The 23,301-nt window shown below is 37.5% G+C and overlaps 1 protein-coding gene across 1 annotated transcript in view; it reads left to right on the top strand.

Annotated features, from left to right (window-relative positions):
- Nucleotides 1-630: 630 nt before the first annotated feature.
- Nucleotides 631-23,301, top strand: part of dstyk (dual serine/threonine and tyrosine protein kinase) — a 35,603-nt gene continuing 12,932 nt past the window's right edge. The window contains exons 1-6 of the mRNA XM_058054189.1: nucleotides 631-860; nucleotides 4,772-5,181; nucleotides 19,290-19,796; nucleotides 19,899-20,094; nucleotides 22,878-23,116; nucleotides 23,190-23,273. Coding sequence (XP_057910172.1) covers nucleotides 665-860; nucleotides 4,772-5,181; nucleotides 19,290-19,796; nucleotides 19,899-20,094; nucleotides 22,878-23,116; nucleotides 23,190-23,273 — 1,632 coding nt within the window. The 5' untranslated portion in view covers nucleotides 631-664. The remainder of the gene's footprint in view (nucleotides 861-4,771; nucleotides 5,182-19,289; nucleotides 19,797-19,898; nucleotides 20,095-22,877; nucleotides 23,117-23,189; nucleotides 23,274-23,301) is intronic.

Here is a 23,301-nt window from a genome sequence, read left to right on the forward strand (position 1 = left end):
TGCTGCAGGTGGCAAGCTTTAAAGCGCACGAGCCATCGTACAACTACATTTCCCACGATGCATTTCACCCCACTCGGACACGCCCTCTTCTTCCCATAACTTCGGTCTTGAGGGATTTTTGTGTTTTGCTGTGATTTGGCTGCGTGTTGTGGATCCGTGCAGGACTTGCAAGACTTGCCCTCCTCTGAGAGATCCAAAAGATTCAATTCCGGTGCTTTTTAGGGGGAAGATGCACATTTATCCGACAATTTAGGAAGATATTTTCATAGGAGCCTCACCAGGAAGACCGATTTTGTGATTTTCCCGTGTTTGTGTTGATTAATCGGTATTATTTAGCACCCCGCATGGATGTCACATTGTTACAACTTATTGGACGTCCAAGGCGATGAGTGTTATGCCAGGCCAAGACGAGGGCGGACGGGCGATGCCAACTGGCTAACATCGCACAAAACCCACCTCCCACTTTGGCAAAATTTTGCACATTTCTTCATTTTTTTATTATTATTATTATTATTATTTTGCTGTTGTTGCTTTCTGAAGACCATATCACGGAACTCGACGCCAACGTAAGCGACGACAATGCAGCCGTAACATTGTAAAGCTAGCCCCAAGCTAGTTAGCCAACCGCCCCTCCGAGCAGCGTTACCAAGAAAACAAGTTAGCCATGGAGGGAAATGTGCAACAAAAAACTACCCCGCTCACCCGGGAGCTGACACGGATTTTCGGCAGCTACAACAAACACTCCGTTCTGCTGAAAAAGAACCTGAAGGAGACCAATGTGTTCTTCCGGGAAATCCGGCAAAACTACAGCAACGCCTGTGCATCAGCCATGAGCTCGGAGTCAGCTTCCCTGGAGGCAGGTGGGTTTCCTGGAGCATCCTTGTAAACATGCATGCCTACACGGACACCCCCGAAAAGTCAACATATTTAGGCCGAAGAGCTGAATAAACAGATTATTAAAATGGTCTTATTTCATTAAATCATATTATTGTAGACCAGGGGTCTCAAACTCAATTTACCTGGGGGCCATTGGAGCTAGGGTCTGGGTGAGGCTGGGCCGCATCAGGTTTTCCAAAAAAAAAAATTATTAAAAACAGAAAAATATACAAACTTTTTCAGTGCTTTGCTTCTCAAAATCTTAATTTTTCTGCACAAAATAAGATGAAAAATAAATAAATCAAGAATAAAAAAATCAATCAGTAATAAATAAATATAATAATAATAATAAAAACTTAAGAAACCACATATAGTTGGTGGGTAGACAAATGATTTTTTTCATATTAAAATGAACAAAGCATTATTAGAGCCCTGTAGACATGACAAAACACGACTATAGTCACATTTACACTCTTTTTATTTACAACATATTGCGCAACTGCAGGGTCTTGAGACACATGCTAACTCGCAAACTAGAGAGCTAGCGACCTAAACGGTAGCCTTCGAGTTATTTCCTTTCAACTTAAATAGCCAAAAACTTACCACTTCCACACGCATAGGGAGGATAACTATTAACAGTTATTTAACCTTTAACATGAACATTAATCAAACGTAATAATTTTTTCTGGGTACATGATACCATACAGCATCCATATCAAACTAACATTAAACTTTCATATCAAGGCGGGGGCCTCAAACTAGTGTCCTGCGGGCCACATTTGGCCCGCGGGCCGCGTGTTTGAGACCCCTGGTCTTGAGACACATTCTAACTCGCAAACTAGAGAGCTAGCGACCTAAACGGTAGCCTTCAAGTTATTTCCTTTCAACTTAAATAGCCAAAAACTTACCACTTCCACACGGATAGGGAGGATAACTATTAACAGTTATTTAACCTTTAACATGAACATGAATCAAACGTAATAATTTTTTCTGGGTACATGATACCATACAGCATCCATATCAAACTTGCGCGGGCCCCACTAATAATTAAACTTTCATATCAAGGCGGGGGCCTCAAAGTAGTGTCCTGCGGGCCACATTTGGCCCGCGGGCCGCGTGTTTGAGACCCCTGATTTAGAGTGAAGAACTTTTCTTTTTGTGTAACCCTGGTGTGTGGTGTGATTGACTGCAAAGAGAGTTTCCTTTAAACTTACCACTTCCACACAGATAGGGAGGATAACTATTAACAGTTATTTAACCTTTAACATGAACATGAATCAAACGTAATAATTTTTTCTGGGTACATGATACCATATAGCATCCATATCAAACTTGCGCGGGCCGCACTAACATTAAACTTTCATATCAAGGCGGGGGCCTCAAACTAGTGTCCTGCGGGCCACATTTGGCGTCGCTAATTAACCCACTAATGCACGGGGAGAACATGCAAACAGTCTCCTGACTGTGTGGCCTGTGCACAAACCACAATTAACTTAGCATGTTTTTGCAATGTTTTAGTGTACTTACAAAGAACACTAAACTCATCACACACCATCTTAACACTCAAAAGGTATAATTATGAAATCAGCTCAACCGAATCATTCATTCATTTTCTACCGCTTATTCTCACGAGTTTCGCAGGGGTGCTGGAGCCTATCCCAGCTGTCTTCTTCAGACGAGAGGTGGGATCCACCCTGGACTGGTGGCCAGCCAATCACAGGACACATATAGACAAACAACCATTCACACTCACATTCATACCTATGGACAATTTGGAGTCGCTAATTAACCTAGCATGTTTTTGGAGAAAACCCACGCATGCTAACTCCACACAGAGATGGCAGAGAGTGGAATTGAACCCTGGTCTTCTAGCTGCGAGGTCTCTGCGCTAACCACTCGACCACCGTGCCGCCTGTTTTTAGTGTATTTTACAGTTAATCTAATACACGGGTCAAAAGCGAGGCGTTAATATAAGAGATGCTAGCAGAAAGCTAACACAAGAGGAAGGCTAAGCATTAGATGAGTCACAATGGACAGCAAACAGGAGGATAAAGCTGCCTTTCATGGAAGTAGCCTAGCACGTGTCCTCACTTAATAAAACACTGGCTTCATCTTGCCTTCCATATTTGGATCACATGATGTCAGGCAATTGTTCCAGACTTGGGGGCCTTTTGGGCTGCTTGGCTTCTCTTCATGTTGTCTTGTATGGCAACACTTTGAGGCCGTCACTCGGCATTATGGTGGATACCCTACAGTAGTGGCTTTATCCAAAACAAGTCATGCGTCTGTGTATCTGCTGTACTACAGTCTATCCATCATCTGTACTTCAATATAGTTATTTGTCTGTTTATCTGTCTATCCATCTGTCCGTCATCCGTTCATCTATGGTAACTTTGTATCCATCTGTGTGTTCCTCTGTCCATCCATCCATCTATAAAGTAGTATCCATCATATAAAGTTACTATTCATCTATTTCTCTGTCCTTCCATCCCTCCATCCATCCAGCCTTCATATGTCTATCTACAGTATATTTGTTTGTCCTTCTGTCTATGATCCATCCATCTGTCTGTCCATCCATCATCAACCAGTCTATCTACAGTATATATGTTTGTCCTTCTGTCTATCGTCCATCCATCTGTCCATCCATCCATCAACCAGTCTATCTACGGTATATATGTTTGTCCTTCTGTCTATCGTCCATCCATCTGTCTGTCCATCCATCTGTCTGTCCATCCATCTGTCTGTCCATCCATCCATCAACCAGTCTATCTACGGTATATCCGTTTGTCCTTCTGTCTATGATCCATCCATCTATCTGTCCATCCATCCATCAACCAGTCTATCTACGGTATATCCGTTTGTACTTCTTTCTATCGTTCATCCATCTATCTGTCCATCCATCCATCCATCCATCAACCAGTCTATCTACGGTATATCCGTTTGTACTTCTGTCTATCGTTCATCCATCTGTCTGTCCATCCATCTATATATCTCTGTCCATCCATCCATCCATCATCCATCCATCAACCAGTCTATCTACGGTATATCCGTTTGTCCTTCTGTCTATCGTCCATCCATCCATCCATCTGTCTGTCCATCCATCTATACATCTATCTGTCCATCCATCCATCAACCAGTCTATCTACGGTATATATGTTTGTTCTTCTGTCTATCGTTCATCCATCTGTCTGTCCATCCATCCATCCATCAACCAGTCTATCTACGGTATATCCATTTGTCCTTCTGTCTATTGTTCATCCATCTGTCTGTCCATCCATCCATCCATCCATCCATCAACCAGTCTATCTATGGTATATCTGTTTGTCCCTCTGTCTATCATCCATCCATCTATACATCCATCTGTCTGTCCATCCATCCATCAACCAGTCTATCTATAGTATATATGTTTGTCCTTCTGTCTATTGTCCATCCATTTGTCTGTCCATCCATCCATCCATCCATCAGTCTATCTACAGTATATGTTTGTCCCTCTGTCTATGATCCATCCATCTATACATCTATCTGTCTGTCCATCCATCCATCCATCCATCCATCCATCCATTCATCAACCAGTCTAGCTACGGTATATCCGTTTGTACTTCTGTCTCTCGTTCATCCATCTGTCCATCCATCCATCCATCAACCAGTCTATCTACAGTATATCCGTTTGTCCTTCTGTCTATCATCCATCCATCCATCAACCAGTCTATCTACAGTATATACGTTTGTCCTTCTGTCTATCGTCCATCCATCTATACATCTATCTGTCTGTCCATCCATCATCAGTCTATGTACCGTAACTATTTGTCTATCTATCCGTCTGTCCTTTTGCCCACCCATCCATCCTTCCACCCACCCATCCATCCACCCATCTGACTTGGTTATCCTCTGTCAGGGCAACTGAGCTGCATCGCGTTCCCCAGCCACGAGGAAGAGTTCCTACGCAATACTGTGGGTGCTGCACCGTACATCCTGGTCCTGGGCCAGAACTGCACCGCCCGCTACCAGCTGCTCAACTGCCTGCTGGGAGAGAGACTGCTCCCGCTGGGGCCCGAGGCCGGCGAGTCTTGCGAGGGCGTCCAGGGTACGGCCTGTAAGAGGCGCAAACTGTGCTTCACCCACGGGAGGCAGACGCGACTCAGCCTGGCGCTGCCCGGCCAGTACGAGCTGGTGCACCAGTTGGCGGCCAACCGCGGACGCTGGGATACGGTGCCCCGGGAGGACCTGGAGATCCATGAGGAGTGCGAGGATCCGGCGCACAGGCTCGCTGAGCTGGAGATCACCCTGCATCACCCGCTACTTCAGGTAGGTTTCAGGCTTTGGTTATCCCTGGAGTTATGTGCGGAATGTTGGGAATTTTGCTGTGTGTGTTTTTTTGTAAGGAAACGGATGGAAGTCAAACATGTGCTTGATGTTTGAGTTGGAAAATGGAAGGGACGCGGTCTGTTCTTACATGTTTTGGTGTACGGCGGAACCGCCGAAATTGACCAGAATCTGTTACGTAAGAGGTGGGGTACACCCTGGACTTGTTGCTGCTTCATGTTTCCATGGTAACGCAATTCTAACGTGGTCGTTTTGGGATTAAAATACGTTAAAGACGCTCTTGGACTCGCAATGTATTAATATTACGCGCTAACGATGGATCTGCGCGATCGATCGATAGCGCTGCGCCCGAGATGGATCCATCGTTAGCGCACAAATCGATCGTTAGCGCTCAAATCGATCGTTAGCGCACAAATCAATCGATTAGCGCTGCGCCCGAGATGTATCCATCGTTGCGGCACAAATCGATCAATAGCACTGCGCCCGAAATGGATCCATCGTTAGCGCACAAATCGATCGTTAGCGCTCAAGTCGATCGACAGCGCTGCGCCGGAGATGGATCCATCGTTAGCGCACAAATCGATCGATAGCGATGAGCCCAAGATGGATCCATCGTTGGCGCACAAATCGATCGATAGCGCTGCGCCCGAAATGGATCCATTGTTAGCGCACAAATCGATCGATAGCGCTGCGCCCGACTGAGATGGATACATCGTTAGCGCACGAATCGATCAATAGTGCTGCGCCCAAGATGGATACATCGTTAGCGCACAAATCGATCGTTAGCGCACAAATCGATCGTTAGCACACAAATTGATCGATAGCGCTGCGCCCGAGATGGATCCATCGTTAGCGCACAAATCGATCGATAGCGCTGCGCCCGAGATGGATACATCGTTAGCGCACAAATCGATCGTTAGCGCACAAATCGGTCGATAGCGCTGAGCCCGAGATGGATACATCGTTAGCGCACAAATCGATCGTTAGCGCACAAATCGATCGTTAGCGCACAAATCGGTCGATAGCGCTGTGCCCGAGATGGATACATCGTTAGCGCACAAATCGATCGTTAGCGCACAAATCGATCGTTAGCGCACAAATCGGTCGATAGCGCTGAGCCCGAGATGGATACATCGTTAGCGCACAAATCCATCATTAGCGCACAAATCCATCATTAGCGCACAAATCCATCATTAGTGCTGAGCCCGAGATGGATCCATCGTTAGCGCAGAAATTGATCGATTAGCGCTGCGCCCGAGATGGATACATCGTTAGCGCACAAATCGATCGTTAGCACACAAATTGATCGATAGTGCTGCGCCCGATATGGATACATCGTTAGCGCACAAATCGATTGATAGCGCTGCGGCCGAGATGGATACATTGTTAGCGCACAAATCGATCGTTAGCGCACAAATCGATCGATAGCGCTGAGCCCGAGATGGCTCCATCGTTAGCGCACAAATCGATTGATAGCGCTGCGCCCGAGATGGATCCATCGTTAGCGCACAAATCGATCGATAACGATGTGCCCGAGATGGATCCATCGTTAGCGCACAAATCAATCGATTAGCTAGAAACCGACGTACGAAGTGATCAGCATCCAATGCCATAATGGGTACCATAGTGCGTGTCAATATAGTGATATATATAGCACATCATGACTGGTTCAAGACTCTTCATCCTTGTATTTAGCAAATGTATTTTATTCATTAATTTATTTTATAAATTTTTATAATTTTTTTTTTTTAGTTTTTAAAATTTTTTTCAATTTTTTTATTTTTTGTCTTGTACCAAAGTACTCTGTGATATGAGCATCCAATGACATAATGGGTACCAGACTTTGGGCACCCGTGACTACTTAGCAGACAGTAGAACCACATTCCTATGTCGCAATAAGTTCCATTTTGACTTCTATGGTTGTCATCACACTTATATAATTTGCTATTATTGACATTTACACACACAAAAAAAAGTCCAGAAAAAAACAAAACCAGATTCTTCCTTTGACGTCAAGGTCTTGACTTTGGAGGTTCTGCTGTCATTGAGAGAAATGTGCAACAAAAATTTCACTTTGTCGTTGACACTTTGTCATTGATTATTTTGCAGCCTCAGTTTTAGCTTGAGGGTCATTTTTTTTGTCTCAGCTGCCAAATTACTGATTACTGGATTACTGAACAGAGCCGATTATTTTCCAGTGTCCACAACGAATGCGTTTGACCCACTTTTGCTTGAGGAATACACTTTTTTTGCTCCCTATTTTCGATGGAAATTAGCTAACTTGCAAAGTTCATTCATTCATTCATTCATTTTCTACCGCTTTTCCTCACGGGGGTCGCGGGGGGTGCTGGAGCCTATCCCAGCTGTCTTCGGGCGTAAGGCGGGGTACACCCTGGACTGGTCGCCAGCCAATCACAGGGCACATATAGACAAACAACCATTCACACTCACATTCATACCTATGGACAATTTGGAGTCGCTAATTAACCTAGCATGTTTTTGGAATGTGGGAGGAAACCGGAGTACCCGGAGAAGAACATGCGGGAAGAACATGCAAAATCCACACAGAGATGGCCGAGGGTGGAATCGAACTCGAGTCTCCGAGCTGTGAGGCCTGCATGCTAAAATGCCAAAATGTTGTGTTGCTGCTGGATGTTCACAGTATCCGAGTGATACTGTCGTGGGGGTGCTGGAGCCTATCCCAGCTGTCTTAGTACGAGAGGCGGGGTACACCCTGGACTGGTGGCCAGCCAATCACAGGGCACATATAGACAAACAACCATTCACACTCACATTCATACCTATGGACAATTTGGAGTCGCTAATTAACCTAGCATGTTTTTGGAATGTGGGAGGAAACCGGAGTACCCGGAGAAAACCCACGCATGCACGGGGAGAACTGAACCCTGAGGATGGAATTGAACCCTGGTCTCCTAGCTGTGAGGTCTGCGCGCTAACCACTAGACCGCCGTGCCGCCCACTTGCAAAGTTATGTCGGTTAAAAAAAAAGTTGGAATTCTAACCAACTACGCTGAATGTGGGAAAAAAAATTCGGGGGGGGGAGGGGGTCAGTCACTCGATCATGTGTGACGCGTGGAAAAAGAGCCGTGGACCCTTCATCAACAAGACACCAGACCAGGCTTTGCCTCGGGGGCAGCCCACCCGCCCATCCCCCCCTTACGTAATGCTGCTAGTCTGGTGCCATTCACATGACTAGGTCATTGCGGAAAAAAAAAAAAATTCCCAAACCCCTCTGCTATGATGAAGTTGCCGTGGTTACGCTGAAATATTGGACTTTTATATAAAAGTGTTTTTGGAGCTGTTGGTTTGACTTTCTGGGTTATTGTCGCTGTGCTTTAAGGTCGCGTCAGTGGAAAAAGACAAGTGAGTGGACACTTTGCTCTGAAGAAGCCGTGGAAGGGTTTCATGCCACATGTTCCTTCTTAGCGACTAAAGCAGCCTGACGTTGGTGCTCAAATGAATGAGAGATTAGCGCGTTTGGCTTGATTGTTCTGCAGGCATAGAATCTCTCTGCCGGCTGTGGTATTCACACACTCCTGTGACATCAATCGCTGAGGAGACACTTGCTAATGAAGTCCTCCTTGACCCCGGGAACAAACCTCAAATGTACACTCCTGATGAAAAGTTAAAGACTGGGTGGAAAAATTGCGAGAATGTTAGTGGGAATGTTGGTGAAGATGGCTCTCCATTGGATTTAGATGAGGGGAATTTAATTTAATTTAATTTAGGGGATTTATTAATTCCATTTTATTTATATTTTATTATTTTAGTTTTATTTTAGTTTTATTTGTTTTATTTTAATTTTATTTTAGTTTTTTAATGTATTTTTATTATTTTAGTTTTATTTGTTTTATTTTAATTTAAAGGATTTATTAATTAAAATGTATTTTTATTTTATTATTTTGGTTTTATTTGTTTTATTTTGGTTTTATTTTAGCTTTATTTGGTTGATTTTAGTTTTATTTTAGTTTTTTATGTATTTTTATTTTATTATTTTAGTTTTATTTTAGTTTTATTTGTTTAATTTTAATTTTATTTTAGTTTTTTTAATGTATTTTTATTATTTTAGTTTTATTTGTTTTATTTTAATTTAAGGGATTTATTAATTAAAATGTATTTTTATTTTATTATTTTGGTTTTATTTTTGTTTTATTTGTTTTATTTTGGTTTTATTTTAGCTTTATTTGGTTGATTTTAGTTTTATTTTAGTTTTTTATGTATTTTTATTTTATTTTATTTAGTTTTAAGTTTTATTTGTTTTATTTTAGTTTTTTTAATGTATTTTTATTATTTTAGTTTTATTTGTTTTATTTTAATTTAAGGGATTTATTAATTAAAATGTATTTTTATTTTATTATTTTAGTTTTATTTTAGTTTTATTTGTTTTATTTTGGTTTTATTTTAGCTTTATTTGGTTGATTTTAGTTTTTTATGTATTTTTATTTTATTATTTTAGTTTTAAGTTTTATTTTAGTTTTATTTTAGTTTCATTTGTTTTATTTTAGTTTTATTTTAGTTTTTTTAATGTATTTTTATTATTTTAGTTTTATTTGTTTTATTTTAATTTAAGGGATTTATTAATTAAAATGTATTTTTATTTTATTATTTTGGTTTTATTTTTGTTTTATTTGTTTTATTTTGGTTTTATTTTAGCTTTATTTGGTTGATTTTAGTTTTATTTTAGTTTTTTATGTATTTTTATTTTATTTTATTATTTTAGTTTTATTTTAGTTTTATTTGTTTTATTTTAATTTTAATTTTAGTTTTTTAATGTATTTTTATTATTTTAGTTTTATTTGTTTTATTTTAATTTCAGGGATTTATTAATTAAAATGTATTTTTATTTTATTATTTTGGTTTTATTTTGGTTTTATTTGTTTTATTTTGGTTTTATTTTAGCTTTATTTGGTTGATTTTAGTTTTATTTTAGTTTTTTATGTATTTTTATTTTATTTTATTATTTTAGTTTTAAGTTTTATTTTAGTTTTATTTGTTTTATTTGTTTTATTTTAGTTTTATTTTAGTTTTATTTTAGTTTTTTTAATGTATTTTTATTATTTTAGTTTTATTAGTTTTATTTTAATTTAAGGAATTTATTAATTAAAATGTATTTTTATTTTATTTTAGTTTTATTTTAGTTTTATTTGTTTCATTTTGGTTTTATTTTAGCTTTATTTGGTTGATTTTAGTTTTATTTTAGTTTTTTTATGTATTTTTATTTTATTTTATTATTTGTTTTAAGTTTTATTTTAGTTTTATTTTAGTTTTATTTGGTTTATTGTAGTTTTATTTTAGTTTTTTTTAATGTATTTTTATTTTATTTTATTATTTTAGTTTTAAGTTTTGTTTTATTTTTGTTTTATTTTAGTTTGATTTGGTTTATTTTAGTTTTATTTTAGTTTATTTTATATATATATTTCCTTACTCAATCCATTCCATAGTTTGATTCCACATACTGAAATGCTATGGCTAGCATAACGTAGTCCTAGCATAGAAGTCTTTCAAATGTACTTCTTCCCTGAGATCATATTTCTCCTAATCTTAGTGGATGTCGGAACGCAACGGAATGTTATTGGAAGCCATGAGGAACTTTCTTCCACCTTTTAAATATCCCATGTTTGGTGCTCTCTTTCAAATTCCCAATGGCAGAGCAAGAGAGCATGACAGTGTGAATACCTGACACTAAATCACATTCAATCCACATTTAGCCTTTTCAAGCTATTTCACTTTATTGCTGGTTTGCAATAAATTGCTTATATTGCTTAAGATTTTTCAAAGGCTCCACCAGTTCACCTACAAAACAAGGAAAGACTGGGAATTGAACGGTAACGCATAAAGAAATGGGAATGCCCAGAAGAAACTAGCAGCAGACTTGTGGCTAAAAAAAGCCAATCACAAACAGACCTTCTCTTGCAGGCTCCTTTGTCCAAGTGTGCCTGCATTAAAGGGATTCAAACGCCGTATGCAGGCTATCTTTGTTCCGGATTTCTAGGAGACGGGACTGACTGTCTCCTTTGTGTCGCTGGTTTGCTCCCAAGCCTTTCTTCCCGCCTTGCTCTTGGTTTTTATTCATTCCAGTGCTAGGAAAGTCGAGGTGAATGTTGCTCAAGGAATCTTTTACCATTCCAGATCTATCTATCTCTATCTCTATCTCTATCTCTCTATCTCTATTCATCCATCCATCCATCTATCCATCTCTCTATCTCTATATCTATCTCTATCTATATCTCTCCATCTCTCTATCTCTCTATTCATCCATCTATCTCTATCTATCTCTCTCTCTCTCTCTATTCATCCATCTATCTCTCTATCTCTATCTCTCTCTATCTCTCTATCTCTCTCTATTCATCCATCCATCCATCTATCCATCTATCCATCTCTCTATCTCTATATCTATCTCTATCTATATCTCTCTATCTCTCTATCTCTCTATTCATCCATCTATCTCTATCTATCTCTCTCTCTCTCTCTATTCATCCATCTATCTCTCTATCTCTATCTCTCTCTATCTCTCTATCTCTCTCTATTCATCCATCCATCTATCTCTATCTCTATATCTCTCTATCTCTATCTATCTCTCTATCTCTCTATCGCTTGCTATCTCTCTCTCTATTCATCCATCTATCTCTATCTCTATCTATCTCTCTATCTCTCTGTCTCTTGCTATCTCTCTCTCTATTCATCCATCCATCTATCTCTCTCTATATCTCTCCATCTCTATCTATCTCCATCTCTCTCTATCTATTTCTATCTCTCTATCTATGTCTCTCTCTCGCTCTCTCTCTCTCTCTCTCTCTCTCTATATATATATATATATATATATATATCCATCCATCTATCCATCCATAAATCCATCTCTATCTCTATCTCTATCTATATCCCTCTATCTCTCTCTCTATCCACCCATCCATCCATCCATCCTTCTCTTTATCTCTATCTCTATATCTATCTCTGTCTCTCTATCTATCTCTCTATTCATCCATCTATCTCTATCTATCTCTCTATCTCTCTATCTCTTGCTATCTCTCTCTCTATTCATCCATCCATCTATCTCTCTCTATATCTCTCCATCTCTATCTATCTCCATCTCTCTCTCTCTCTCTCTCTCTCTCTCTCTCTCTATATATATATATATATATATATATATATATATATATATATCCATCCATAAATCCATCTCTTTATCTCTATCTATATCCCTCTATCTCTATCTCTATCCACCCATCCATCCATCCATCCATCCATCCATCCATCCATCCATCTCTTTATCTCTATCTCTATATCTATCTCTATCTCTCTATTCATCCATCTATCCATCTATCTATATCTCTCTCTATCTCTCTCTCTCTCTCTATTCATCCATCCATCTATCTCTAGCTCTATCTATCTCTATCTATCTCTCTATCTCTTGCTATCTCTCTATTCATCCATCCATCTATATCTATCTCTATATCTCTCTATCTCTATCTATCTCTATATCTCTCTATCTCTATCTATCTCTCTATCTATTCATCCATCCATCTATCTCTCTCTATATCTCTCCATCTCTCTCTATCTATCTCTATCTCTCTATCTATGTCTCTCTCTCTATATATATATCTATATCTCTATCTATCTCTCTCTCTATCCATCCATCTATCCATCCATAAATCCATCTCTTTATCTCTATATCTATCTCTGTCTCTCTATATATATCTCTATCTATCTCTCTATCTATCTCTCTCTCTATCCATCTATCCATCCATAAATCCATCTCTTTATCTCTATCTCTATCTATATCCCTCTATCTCTCTCTCTAGCCATCCATCCATCTCTTTATCTCTATATCTCTATATCTATCTCTGTCTCTCTATATATATCTCTATCTATCTCTCTATCTATCTCTCTCTCTATCCATCCATCCATCTCTTTATCTCTATATCTCTATATCTATCTCTGTCTCTCTATATATATCTCTATCTATCTCTCTATCTATCTCTCTCTCTATCCATCCATAAATCCATCTCTTTATCTCTATCTATATCCCTCTCTCTCTCTCTCTCTCTCTATCCATCCATCCATCCATCCATCTCTTTATCTCTATCTCTATATCTCTGTCTCTGTCTCTCTATATATATCTCTATCTATCTCTCTCTATCCATCCATAAATCCATCTCTTTATCTCTATCTCTATCTATATCCCTCTATCTCTCTATCCATTCCTCCATCCATCCATCTCTTTATCTCTATCTCTATATCTCTATTTATATCTCTATAGCTCTCTATCTATATCTCTCTATGTCTATCTCTCTATCTATCTCTATATCTATCTCTATAGCTCTAGCTCTCTCTCTCACTCGCTCACTGTGATGTCACAGCAAGCCGGACTTCCTTATATGGTCGTCCCCTGGTACAAACTGTAAGCTTGCCCCTGCCCCGTTTTGCTGTTTGCTGAAGATTTCACCGTGTTAGCATGGATGCTTAGCATAGCTGATGGCTTCCAGGAAATATTTGTTTGAACTTTGAACTTTCCTAAAGCGGCAAACATCAGGCAGAGGTGGTTGGAGTTTCACATTGCATGCAAATTAGAATCTCATCAATGTCTGGATTTTACCACAACCGGTGGACCTACGCAACATAAGTTGTTCGGCGAAAAACGTTTAACGACAAAATGTCCGCTACTCATGTTGTCAAAATATTCTGCACTCAATAAACACTGACCTAGTTCAAACACGCTAAGTTAGGACTCCTTCAATTATCAACACCTATACCCACAAAATAAAAAATTGGCGTTCGGCAGTAGTCTGGAAGGCCTCGGGAGCTCTTGGGAGTGTGACCAATCACGGCAGAGTAATCGTGCTCGGAGTGTGGAATAAATTTAAAACAGATTGTTGTGGAAAAATCCAAGAAATACATCTGAATAGGTGCAGATTCTGGAAGATTTAGAAAGTTTTATGTGCGGGTTATTGTGTTTAGCTGCTCTATAGGACTCCACGACTCAATAACATGGAAATTTTTTTGTACATTCATTCATTTTCTACCGCTTCATTTTCGCGGGGGGTGCTGGAGCCTATCCCAGCTGTCTTCGGTCGAGAGGCAGGGTACACCCTGGACTGGTCGCCAGCCAATCACAGGGCACATATAGACAAACAACCATTCACACTCACATTCATACCTATGGACAATTTGGAGTCGCTAATTAACCTAGCATGTTTTTGGAATGTGGGAGGAAACCGGAATACCCGGAGAAAAACCCACGCATGCACGGGGAGAACATGCAAACTCCACACAGAGATGCCCGAGGGTGGAATTGAACCCTGGTCTCCTAGCTGTGAGGTCTGCACGCTAACCACTAGACTAGGTTGTATGTTAAGTTGAAATTAAATACTTTGGAAAAGAACGGGTGGGCCGTATTCAAACACTTGGCGGGCCGGATGTGGCCCGCGGACCGTAGTTTGCCCACCCCTGCTGTAGCCCAAACATCATGGCTGGGTATTGGCTTGGGTATTACAAATATAAAGTTGATTATATGGGTGTTATTTCAGATCGATAGATAGATAGATAGATAGATAGATAGATAGGTGGGCCGTATTCAAACACTTGGCGGGCCGGGTGTGGCCCCCGGGCCGTAGTTTGCCCACCCCTGCTCTAGCCCAAACATCATGGCTGGGTATTGGCTTGGGTGTTACAAATATAAAGTTGATTATATGGGTGTTATTTCAGATAGATAGATAGATAGATAGATAGATAGATAGATAGATAGGTGGGCCATATTCAAACACTTGGCGGGCAGGATGTGGCCCCCGGACCATAGTTTGCCCACCCCTGCTGTAGCCCAAACATCATGGCTGGGTATTGGCTTGGGTGTTACAAATATAAAGTTGATTATATGGGTGTTATTTCAGATTGATAGATAGATAGGTGGGCCGTATTCAAACACTTGGCGGGCCGGATGTGGCCCCCGGACCGTAGTTTGCCCACCCCTGCTGTAGCCCAAACATCATGGCTGGGTATTGGCTTGGGTGTTACAAATATAAAGTTGATTATATGGGTGTTATTTCAGATAGATAGATAGATAGATAGATAGGTGGGCCATATTCAAACACTTGGCGGGCCGGATGTGGCCCCCGGACTGTAGTTTGCCCACCGCTGCTGTAGCCCAAACATCATGGCTGGGTATTGGCTTGGGTGTTACAAATATAAAGTTGATTATATGGGTGTTATTTCAGATAGATAGATAGATAGATAGGTAGGTGGGCCATATTCAAACACTTGGCGGGCAGGATGTGGCCCCCGGACCGTAGTTTGCCCACCCCTGCTCTAGACCAAACGTCATGGCTGTGTATTGGCTTGGGTATTACAAATATAAAGTTGATTATACGGGTGTTATTTCAGATAGATAGATAGGTGGGCCATATTCAAACACTTGGCGGGCAGGATGTGGCCCCCGGACCGTAGTTTGCCCACCCCTGCTGTAGCCCAAACATCATGGCTTGGGTGTTACAAATATAAAGTTGATTATATGGGTGTTATTTCAGATAGATAGATAGATAGGTGGGCCGTATTCAAACACTTGGCGGGCAGGATGTGGCCCCCGGACCGTAGTTTGCCCACCCCTGCTGTAGCCCAAACATCATGGCTTGGGTGTTACAAATATAAAGTTGATTATATGGGTGTTATTTCAGATAGATAGATAGATAGATAGATAGGTGGGCCGTATTCAAATACTTGGCGGGCCGGATGTGGCCCCCGGACCGTAGTTTGCCCACCCCTGCTGTAGCCCAAACGTCATGGCTGTGAGGTCTGCGCGCTAACCACTAGACCGCCGTGCCGCCGGTACATATACATATCTATGTATATCCACATGACCCCACTTGTCTGTGTCCACGTTGTATTAAGGGATATTCACACAGAAAGACACGCTATAAACCTTGCAATCTAACCTGCACTCGGTGTTCGATGGTTGAGAAGTGAGGAATCGGTGACGCCGAAAGAAGCTAAACGTAAACGTGTGTTTTCTACATGCTCAAAATGGAGCTCTTGTGATGTTTGCTGAGGTTTAGCGACATCGTCTTTGCGTCAGGAAAGCACAAAACAAATTAGCTTAGCGCTCGTTCTTTGATGTGATGAAATGATGATACATCCAAATATCACATCATTTAACCTATTATGCTCATTTATAGTCTCTTTATATAATATATGAATAATAATAATATATAATATAATATATTAATAATTATATAATATAATAATAATTATAATATATAATTATGAAGATTAGAAATCATTTTTATGAATATTATTCAAGAGGAATATTCAAATACACTTTTTCAATATTTGGAAAATATTCAATATTCAATATTTTCTGTGGAAAAGGCTTCGCTACACATCTGTTTTAAGATGCGTAGCGAAGCCTTAATATGTGTGATAGAAGAGTTTCAGTTAAGATGAAAGCAAAGCTATACAAAACTGTGGTGAGACCAGCCATGATGTTTGGGCTAGAGCAGGGGTGGGCAAACTGCGGCCCGGGGGCCACATCCGGCCCGCCAAGTGTTTGAATACGGCCCACCTATCTATCTGTCTATCTGTCGCTCTGTCGCTCTGTCGCTCTATCGCTCTGTCTATCTATCGCTCTATCGCTCTGTCTATCTATCGCTCTATCTATCGCTCTAGCGCTCTGTCTATCTATCGCTCTATCGCTCTAGCGCTCTATCGCTCTATCGCTCTATCAATCTATCGCTCTATCGCTCTGTCTATCTATCGCTCTGTCTATCTATCGCTCTATCGCTCGCTCTATCGCTCTATCTATCGCTCTATCGCTCTATCGCTCTGTCTATCTATCGCTCTATCTATCGCTCTAGCGCTCTGTCTATCTATCGCTCTATCGCTCTATCGCTCTATCGCTCTATCGCTCTGTCTATCTATCGCTCTATCGCTCTGTCTATCTATCGCTCTATCGCTCTGTCTATCTATCGCTCTATCTATCGCTCTAGCGCTCTGTCTATCTATCGCTCTATCGCTCTATCGCTCTATCGCTCTGTCTATCTATCGCTCTATCGCTCTATCGCTCTGTCTATCTATCGCTCTATCGCTCTATCGCTCGCTCTATCGCTCTATCGCTCGCTCTATCGCTCTATCTATCGCTCTAGCGCTCTATCTATCTATCGCTCTATCTATCTATCGCTCTAGTGCTCTATCTATCTATCTATCTATCGCTCTAGCGCTCTATCTATCTATCGCTCTAGCGCTCTATCTATCTATCGCTCTATCGCTCTATCTATCTATCGCTCTATCGCTCTAGCGCTCTATCGCTCTATCGCTCTATCTATCTATCTATCGCTCTAGCGCTCTATCTATCTATCTCTCTAGCGCTCTATCTATCTATCGCTCTATCGCTCTATCTATCTATCGCTCTATCGCTCTATCGCTCTAGCGCTCTATCGCTCTATCTATCTATCTATCGCTCTAGCGCTCTATCTATCTATCTATCGCTCTAGCGCTCTATCTATCTATCGCTCTAGCGCTCTATCTATCTATCGCTCTAGCGCTCTATCTATCTATCGCTCTAGCGCTCTATCTATCGCTCTATCGCTCTATCGCTCTATCTATCTATCGCTCTAGCGCTCTATCTATCGCTCTATCGCTCTATCTATCTATCTATCTATCTATCGCTCTATCGCTCAATATAATATATAATATATAATATAAAATGAATTATATTATATTGTATTATATTAAAATGTAATATAATATAATAAAATATATATAAAATATATTTTATTTTGTATTATATATTATATTATTATGTTTTATTACATTACATTTTATTTTATTTTAATATATACCGCTTGTCGGGACGTCCGAGTGGCTTCTCACTGGCAGCGTTGAGGTTCTCCACGGTCCCATACCTCTCCAAGTGGTCCACCCAGTTCTGAATTCTAATGTATACAAAAGGCCCGAACCGAACTGATCTGGAATCTGTGTTCCCACAGTAGTTCCCACAAGTTCTCTTTGTGCTTTGTTTGTCTGTGAGCAGGATTACATAAAAACGACTTAACCGATTTCCATGAAGTATTTTTTAACGCTGTTGCATAATTAATTTTACATGCATAATGTCAAAATAGACTAAAATCATTTTATAATAAATAAGAAAAAAGTTAAGTTACAACTTTTTTCTTTTCTTATAAAAAATGTTCATTTCTCAAGAAAAGTTGTCATATTACAACAAAAAGTCATAATTAATTTTACAAGCATAATGTCAAAAATAGGAGACTAAAATCATTTTATAATAAATAAGAAAAAAGTTAAGTTACAACTTTTTTCTTATTTTCTTATAAAAAATAATTTCTCAAGAAAAGTTTTAATATTACAACAAAAAGTCATAATTTTACAAGCACAATGTCAAAAATGGAGACTAAAATCATTTTATAATAAATAAGAAAAAAGTTAAGTTACAACTTTTTTCTTATTTTCTTATAAAAAATAATTTCTCAAGAAAAGTTTTAATATTACAACAAAAAGTCATAATTTTACAAGCACAATGTCAAAAATGGAGACTAAAATCATTTTATAATAAATAAGAAAAAAAGTTAATTTTCAACTTTTTTCTTATTTTCTTCAAAAAAAATGTTTAATTTCTGAAGAAAAGTTGTAATATTACAACAAAAACAACTTTTTTCTTATAAAAAAAATTTCATTTCTCAAGAAAAGTTGTAATATTACAACAAAAAGTCATAATTAATTTTACAAACATAATGTCAAAAATAGGAGACTGAAATCATTTTATAATAAATAAGAAAAAAGTTACAACTTTTTTCTTATTTTCTTATAAAAAATAATTTCTCAAGAAAAGTTGTAATATTACAACAAAAAGTCATAATTAATTTTACAAGCATAATGTCAAAAATAGGAGACTAAAATCATTTTATAATAAATAAGAAAAAATTTAAGTTACAACTTTTTCCGCTTTATTTTAAAGATTTGTCTTAATTTCTCATTAAAAAAATGTGCAGATAGCAAAGACACAATTGTGTATCGTAGCGGTCTGTGAGTTGCATCTTGACAGGAAGTCCAAATGTGTGTTTGGTCAGGAAGCAAAGGTCATGGTGGTGCCGTGTGCGAGCGTCCAACCCCTAGAGGAGGCCCTGGAAGAGTTCACCCGCAACGTGATCCCGATCGTCCTGTACGCTACCAAGGAGGACTCCTTAAACTCGGAGCAAGTTGCCGAGCTCCGGAAAGTCAAAGAGTTGCTTTCCTATCCCATTTGCTTCGTACGCATCCCTGACGTCATTCCCACGGCTTCGCCGGAGCCGGGCCGCCGCGGAGAGAAGGAAAAAGAACGCGAGAAGAGCCCGCTTCATAAGCAGCTCCTGTCCCTCGGATTCCTCAGCGGCCCCGCGGGAAACTGCTCCTGCGGGGCTCCCACGCAGATGCCCATCCCGGGTGCTAAGCCGCAGAGCATGCTGGGCGAGGCGTTTGAAAAACTCCACAGGCTCCTGGTGCCGTTTACGCGCCAGGTGCTTCAAAACCAGCAAGTGGAGGCCGCCAACTTGCTGAACGGACTCCACTGCCGATGCCTCGATCTTTTCATCAACCAGGTCGGAGGACTTTCATCATGTGACCGTTTATTGCTGTTCTCGCAGCGAGCAAAAACACAAACGCCGTTTGTTCTTTTCCCGCGCCTCTTTGTCCCTCCGCAGGCCTTTGACATGCAGAGGGACCTGCAGATAACCCCCCGCAGGCTGGAGTACACCCGTGAGAAAGAGGGGGAGCTGTTTACTTCCCTCATGGCCATCGCCAACCGCAAGCAGGAGGAGATGAAGGAGATGATTGTGGAGACGCTGAGCAGCATGAAGGAGCAACTGCTGGAGGACGCCGCCAACTTGGAGTTCACAGGTTAGTTGATGTATTTGTGCCGTGTATCTTATATATTAGTATATTTATAGATTTACCTCGATACGCAGTGCATGGAATTGTTTGTTTTTTCGAGCTGTGAAAGAGTCCCAACTTTGAAACGGTCACACCAAAGGGGGTGTCTCTCCACCCCCGCCAACCTACTAAACCTAACCTAAACCTGTGGTGCCTCCCAAAGCAAACACTGCTCTCTAATCTCTATTGACACATATTGACTGTTTGCCTTCCCATTTGCTTCTTAAATGTCAAAGACTTTTTATTTTTATTATATTTTATTTTATTACATTTTATTTTATTATGTTTTATTTTATTATGTTTTATTATATTTTATTTTATATTTTATTTTATTATATGTTATTTTATTATATTTTATTTTATATTTTATTTTATATTTTATTTTATTATATGTTATTTTATTATATTTTATTTTATTTTATTTTATATTTTATTTTATTATATGTTATTTTATTATATTTTATTTTATTTTATTATGTTATTTTATTATATCATATTTTATTTTAATATAATATATTTTATTTTATATTATATTATATTATATTATATTTTATATTATATATATTTTTTTATTTTATTATATTATATTGTATTAATATAATATAATATAATTCATTTTATTTTGTATTATATTATATTATATTTTATTATAGTTTATTACATTACATTTTATATTATATTACATTTTATTTTAATATAATATAATTTATTTTGTATTATATTATATGTAATATTTTTTATTTATTTTGTATTATATTATATTATTGATATTATTATTATTATATTATATTACATTACATTTTATATTATATTTTATTATATTATATTTTTAATATAATATAATATATTTTATTTTGTAGTATATTATATTACTATATTTTATTTATACATTTTATATTATATTATATATATATATATATATATTATATTATATTTTATATTATATTATATTTTGTTATATTTTATTAAATTATTATATTATATTTTAATATATAATATAATTTATTTTATTTTGTATTATATTATATTATATTTTATTACAGTTTATTACATTACATTTTATATTATATTATATTTTATTTTTATTTTAATATAATATAATATAATATAATTTATTATGTATTATATTTTATATTATATATAATCTTTTTATTTATTTTGTATTATATTATATTATTGATATTATTTTTATTATTATTATATTATTTTATTACATTTTATTGCATTACATTTTATATTATATTATATTATATTTTATTATATTATTATATTATATTATAATATGTTTTATATTATATATAATAATTGTTATTTTTTGTATTATATTATATTATTGATATTATTATTATTATTATATTATATTTTATGACATTTAATTTTATTTTATTTCATTACATTACCACTCGACCGCCGTGCCGCCCCAATGTTGGCCATGTCACTTTAAAAAAGTCATATTTACTAGTTACTTCTCCAAAAAAGTAACTGAGTTACTCCACTACAAAAGTAACTTGTTACCAGTAAAAGTAACTATTGCATTACTCGCCCCTGTTACCCCCCCAATTAGGTTTCTGTAGGTTTGAGTTGTTTTTTGGAGACATAATGTACATTTTTACTTTTAAACAAGGTTAAAGTAGTATTAGTAGTAGTATTAGTTAGATTACCTGTTAGTAATCTAGTTAGTGATTTTGTATTGTATTATATTATATATAATATTTTTTTATTTATTTTGTATTATATTATTATATTATTGATATTATGTTATATTACATTACATTTTATATTATATTTTATTATATTATATTTTATTTTAATATAATATATTTTATTTTATTTCGTATTATATTATATTATTATATTTTATTGCATTACATTTTATATTATATTATATTTTGTTATATTTTATTTTATTATATTTTATTAAATTATTATATTATATTTTATTTAGGTTTCTGTAGGTTTGAGTTGTTTTTTGGCGACATAATGTACATTTTTACTTTTAAACAAGGTTAAAGTAGTATTAGTAGTAGTATTAGTTAGATTACCTGTTAGTAATCTAGTTAGTGACGCTTATAGTAATGTTTTATTTAAACGTCGTTATTCCCATCACCGGTCTCAACCATGACACATTGTCATTTGGACGTGTGACGCTAGCTAGCTAAGCTAGCTTTTAATATAATATAATATAATTTATTTTGTATTGTATTATATTATATATAATATTTTTTTATTTATTTTGTATTATATTATTATATTATTGATATTATGTTATATTACATTACATTTTATATTATATTTTATTATATTATATTTTATTTTAATATAATATAATATATTTTATTTTATTTCGTATTATATTATTATATTTTATTGCATTACATTTTATTTTATATTATATTATATTTTATATTATATTATATTTTGTTATATTTTATTTTATTATATTTTATTAAATTATTATATTATATTTTATTTAGGTTTCTGTAGGTTTGAGTTGTTTTTTGGCGACATAATAATAATAATAATTTTTACTTTTAAACAAGGTTAAAGTAGTATTAGTAGTAGTATTAGTTAGATTACCTGTTAGTAATCTAGTTAGTGACGCTTATAGTAATGTTTTATTTAAACGTCGTTATTCCCATCACCGGTCTCAACCATGACACATTGTCATTTGGACGTGTGACGCTAGCTCGCTAAGTACTGCTATCAGAAGTAGCCGCGAGGATGCTAACTTGCAGCTCCTTTGAGCGCAGACGTCATCGTCACCACCAACGGCGATGCGGTGACATCCAAGGAGATCAAGTCCTGCATCCACCAGATCCAGGAGCTGATTGTGGTGCGCTTGAATCAGGCCGTGGCCAACAAACTCATCAGCTCCGTGGACTACTTGAGGGAGAGTTTTGTCGGAACGCTGGAGCGATGTCTCAGCAGTCTGGAGAAGTCGCACATCGAGTCGTCGCCGCACAACATCACCTCCAATCACCTCAAGCAGGTAGGCGCACCTTTTTTCCCAACAGCAGCTGATCCCAGTCTAAAATATATGCGTTTATTTTTACTTCCTGGAGCTGCTCAACGCCGCCTACCACGTGGAAGTCACCTTCCATTCCGGATCGTCCGTGACGCGACTCGTCTGGGAGCAGATCAAGCAGGTAAAACGGCTAACAAGAGTTGGCAGGT

Source organism: Doryrhamphus excisus, chromosome 18, assembly GCF_030265055.1.
Source record: "Doryrhamphus excisus isolate RoL2022-K1 chromosome 18, RoL_Dexc_1.0, whole genome shotgun sequence".
Taxonomy (NCBI): Eukaryota; Metazoa; Chordata; class Actinopteri; order Syngnathiformes; family Syngnathidae; genus Doryrhamphus; species Doryrhamphus excisus.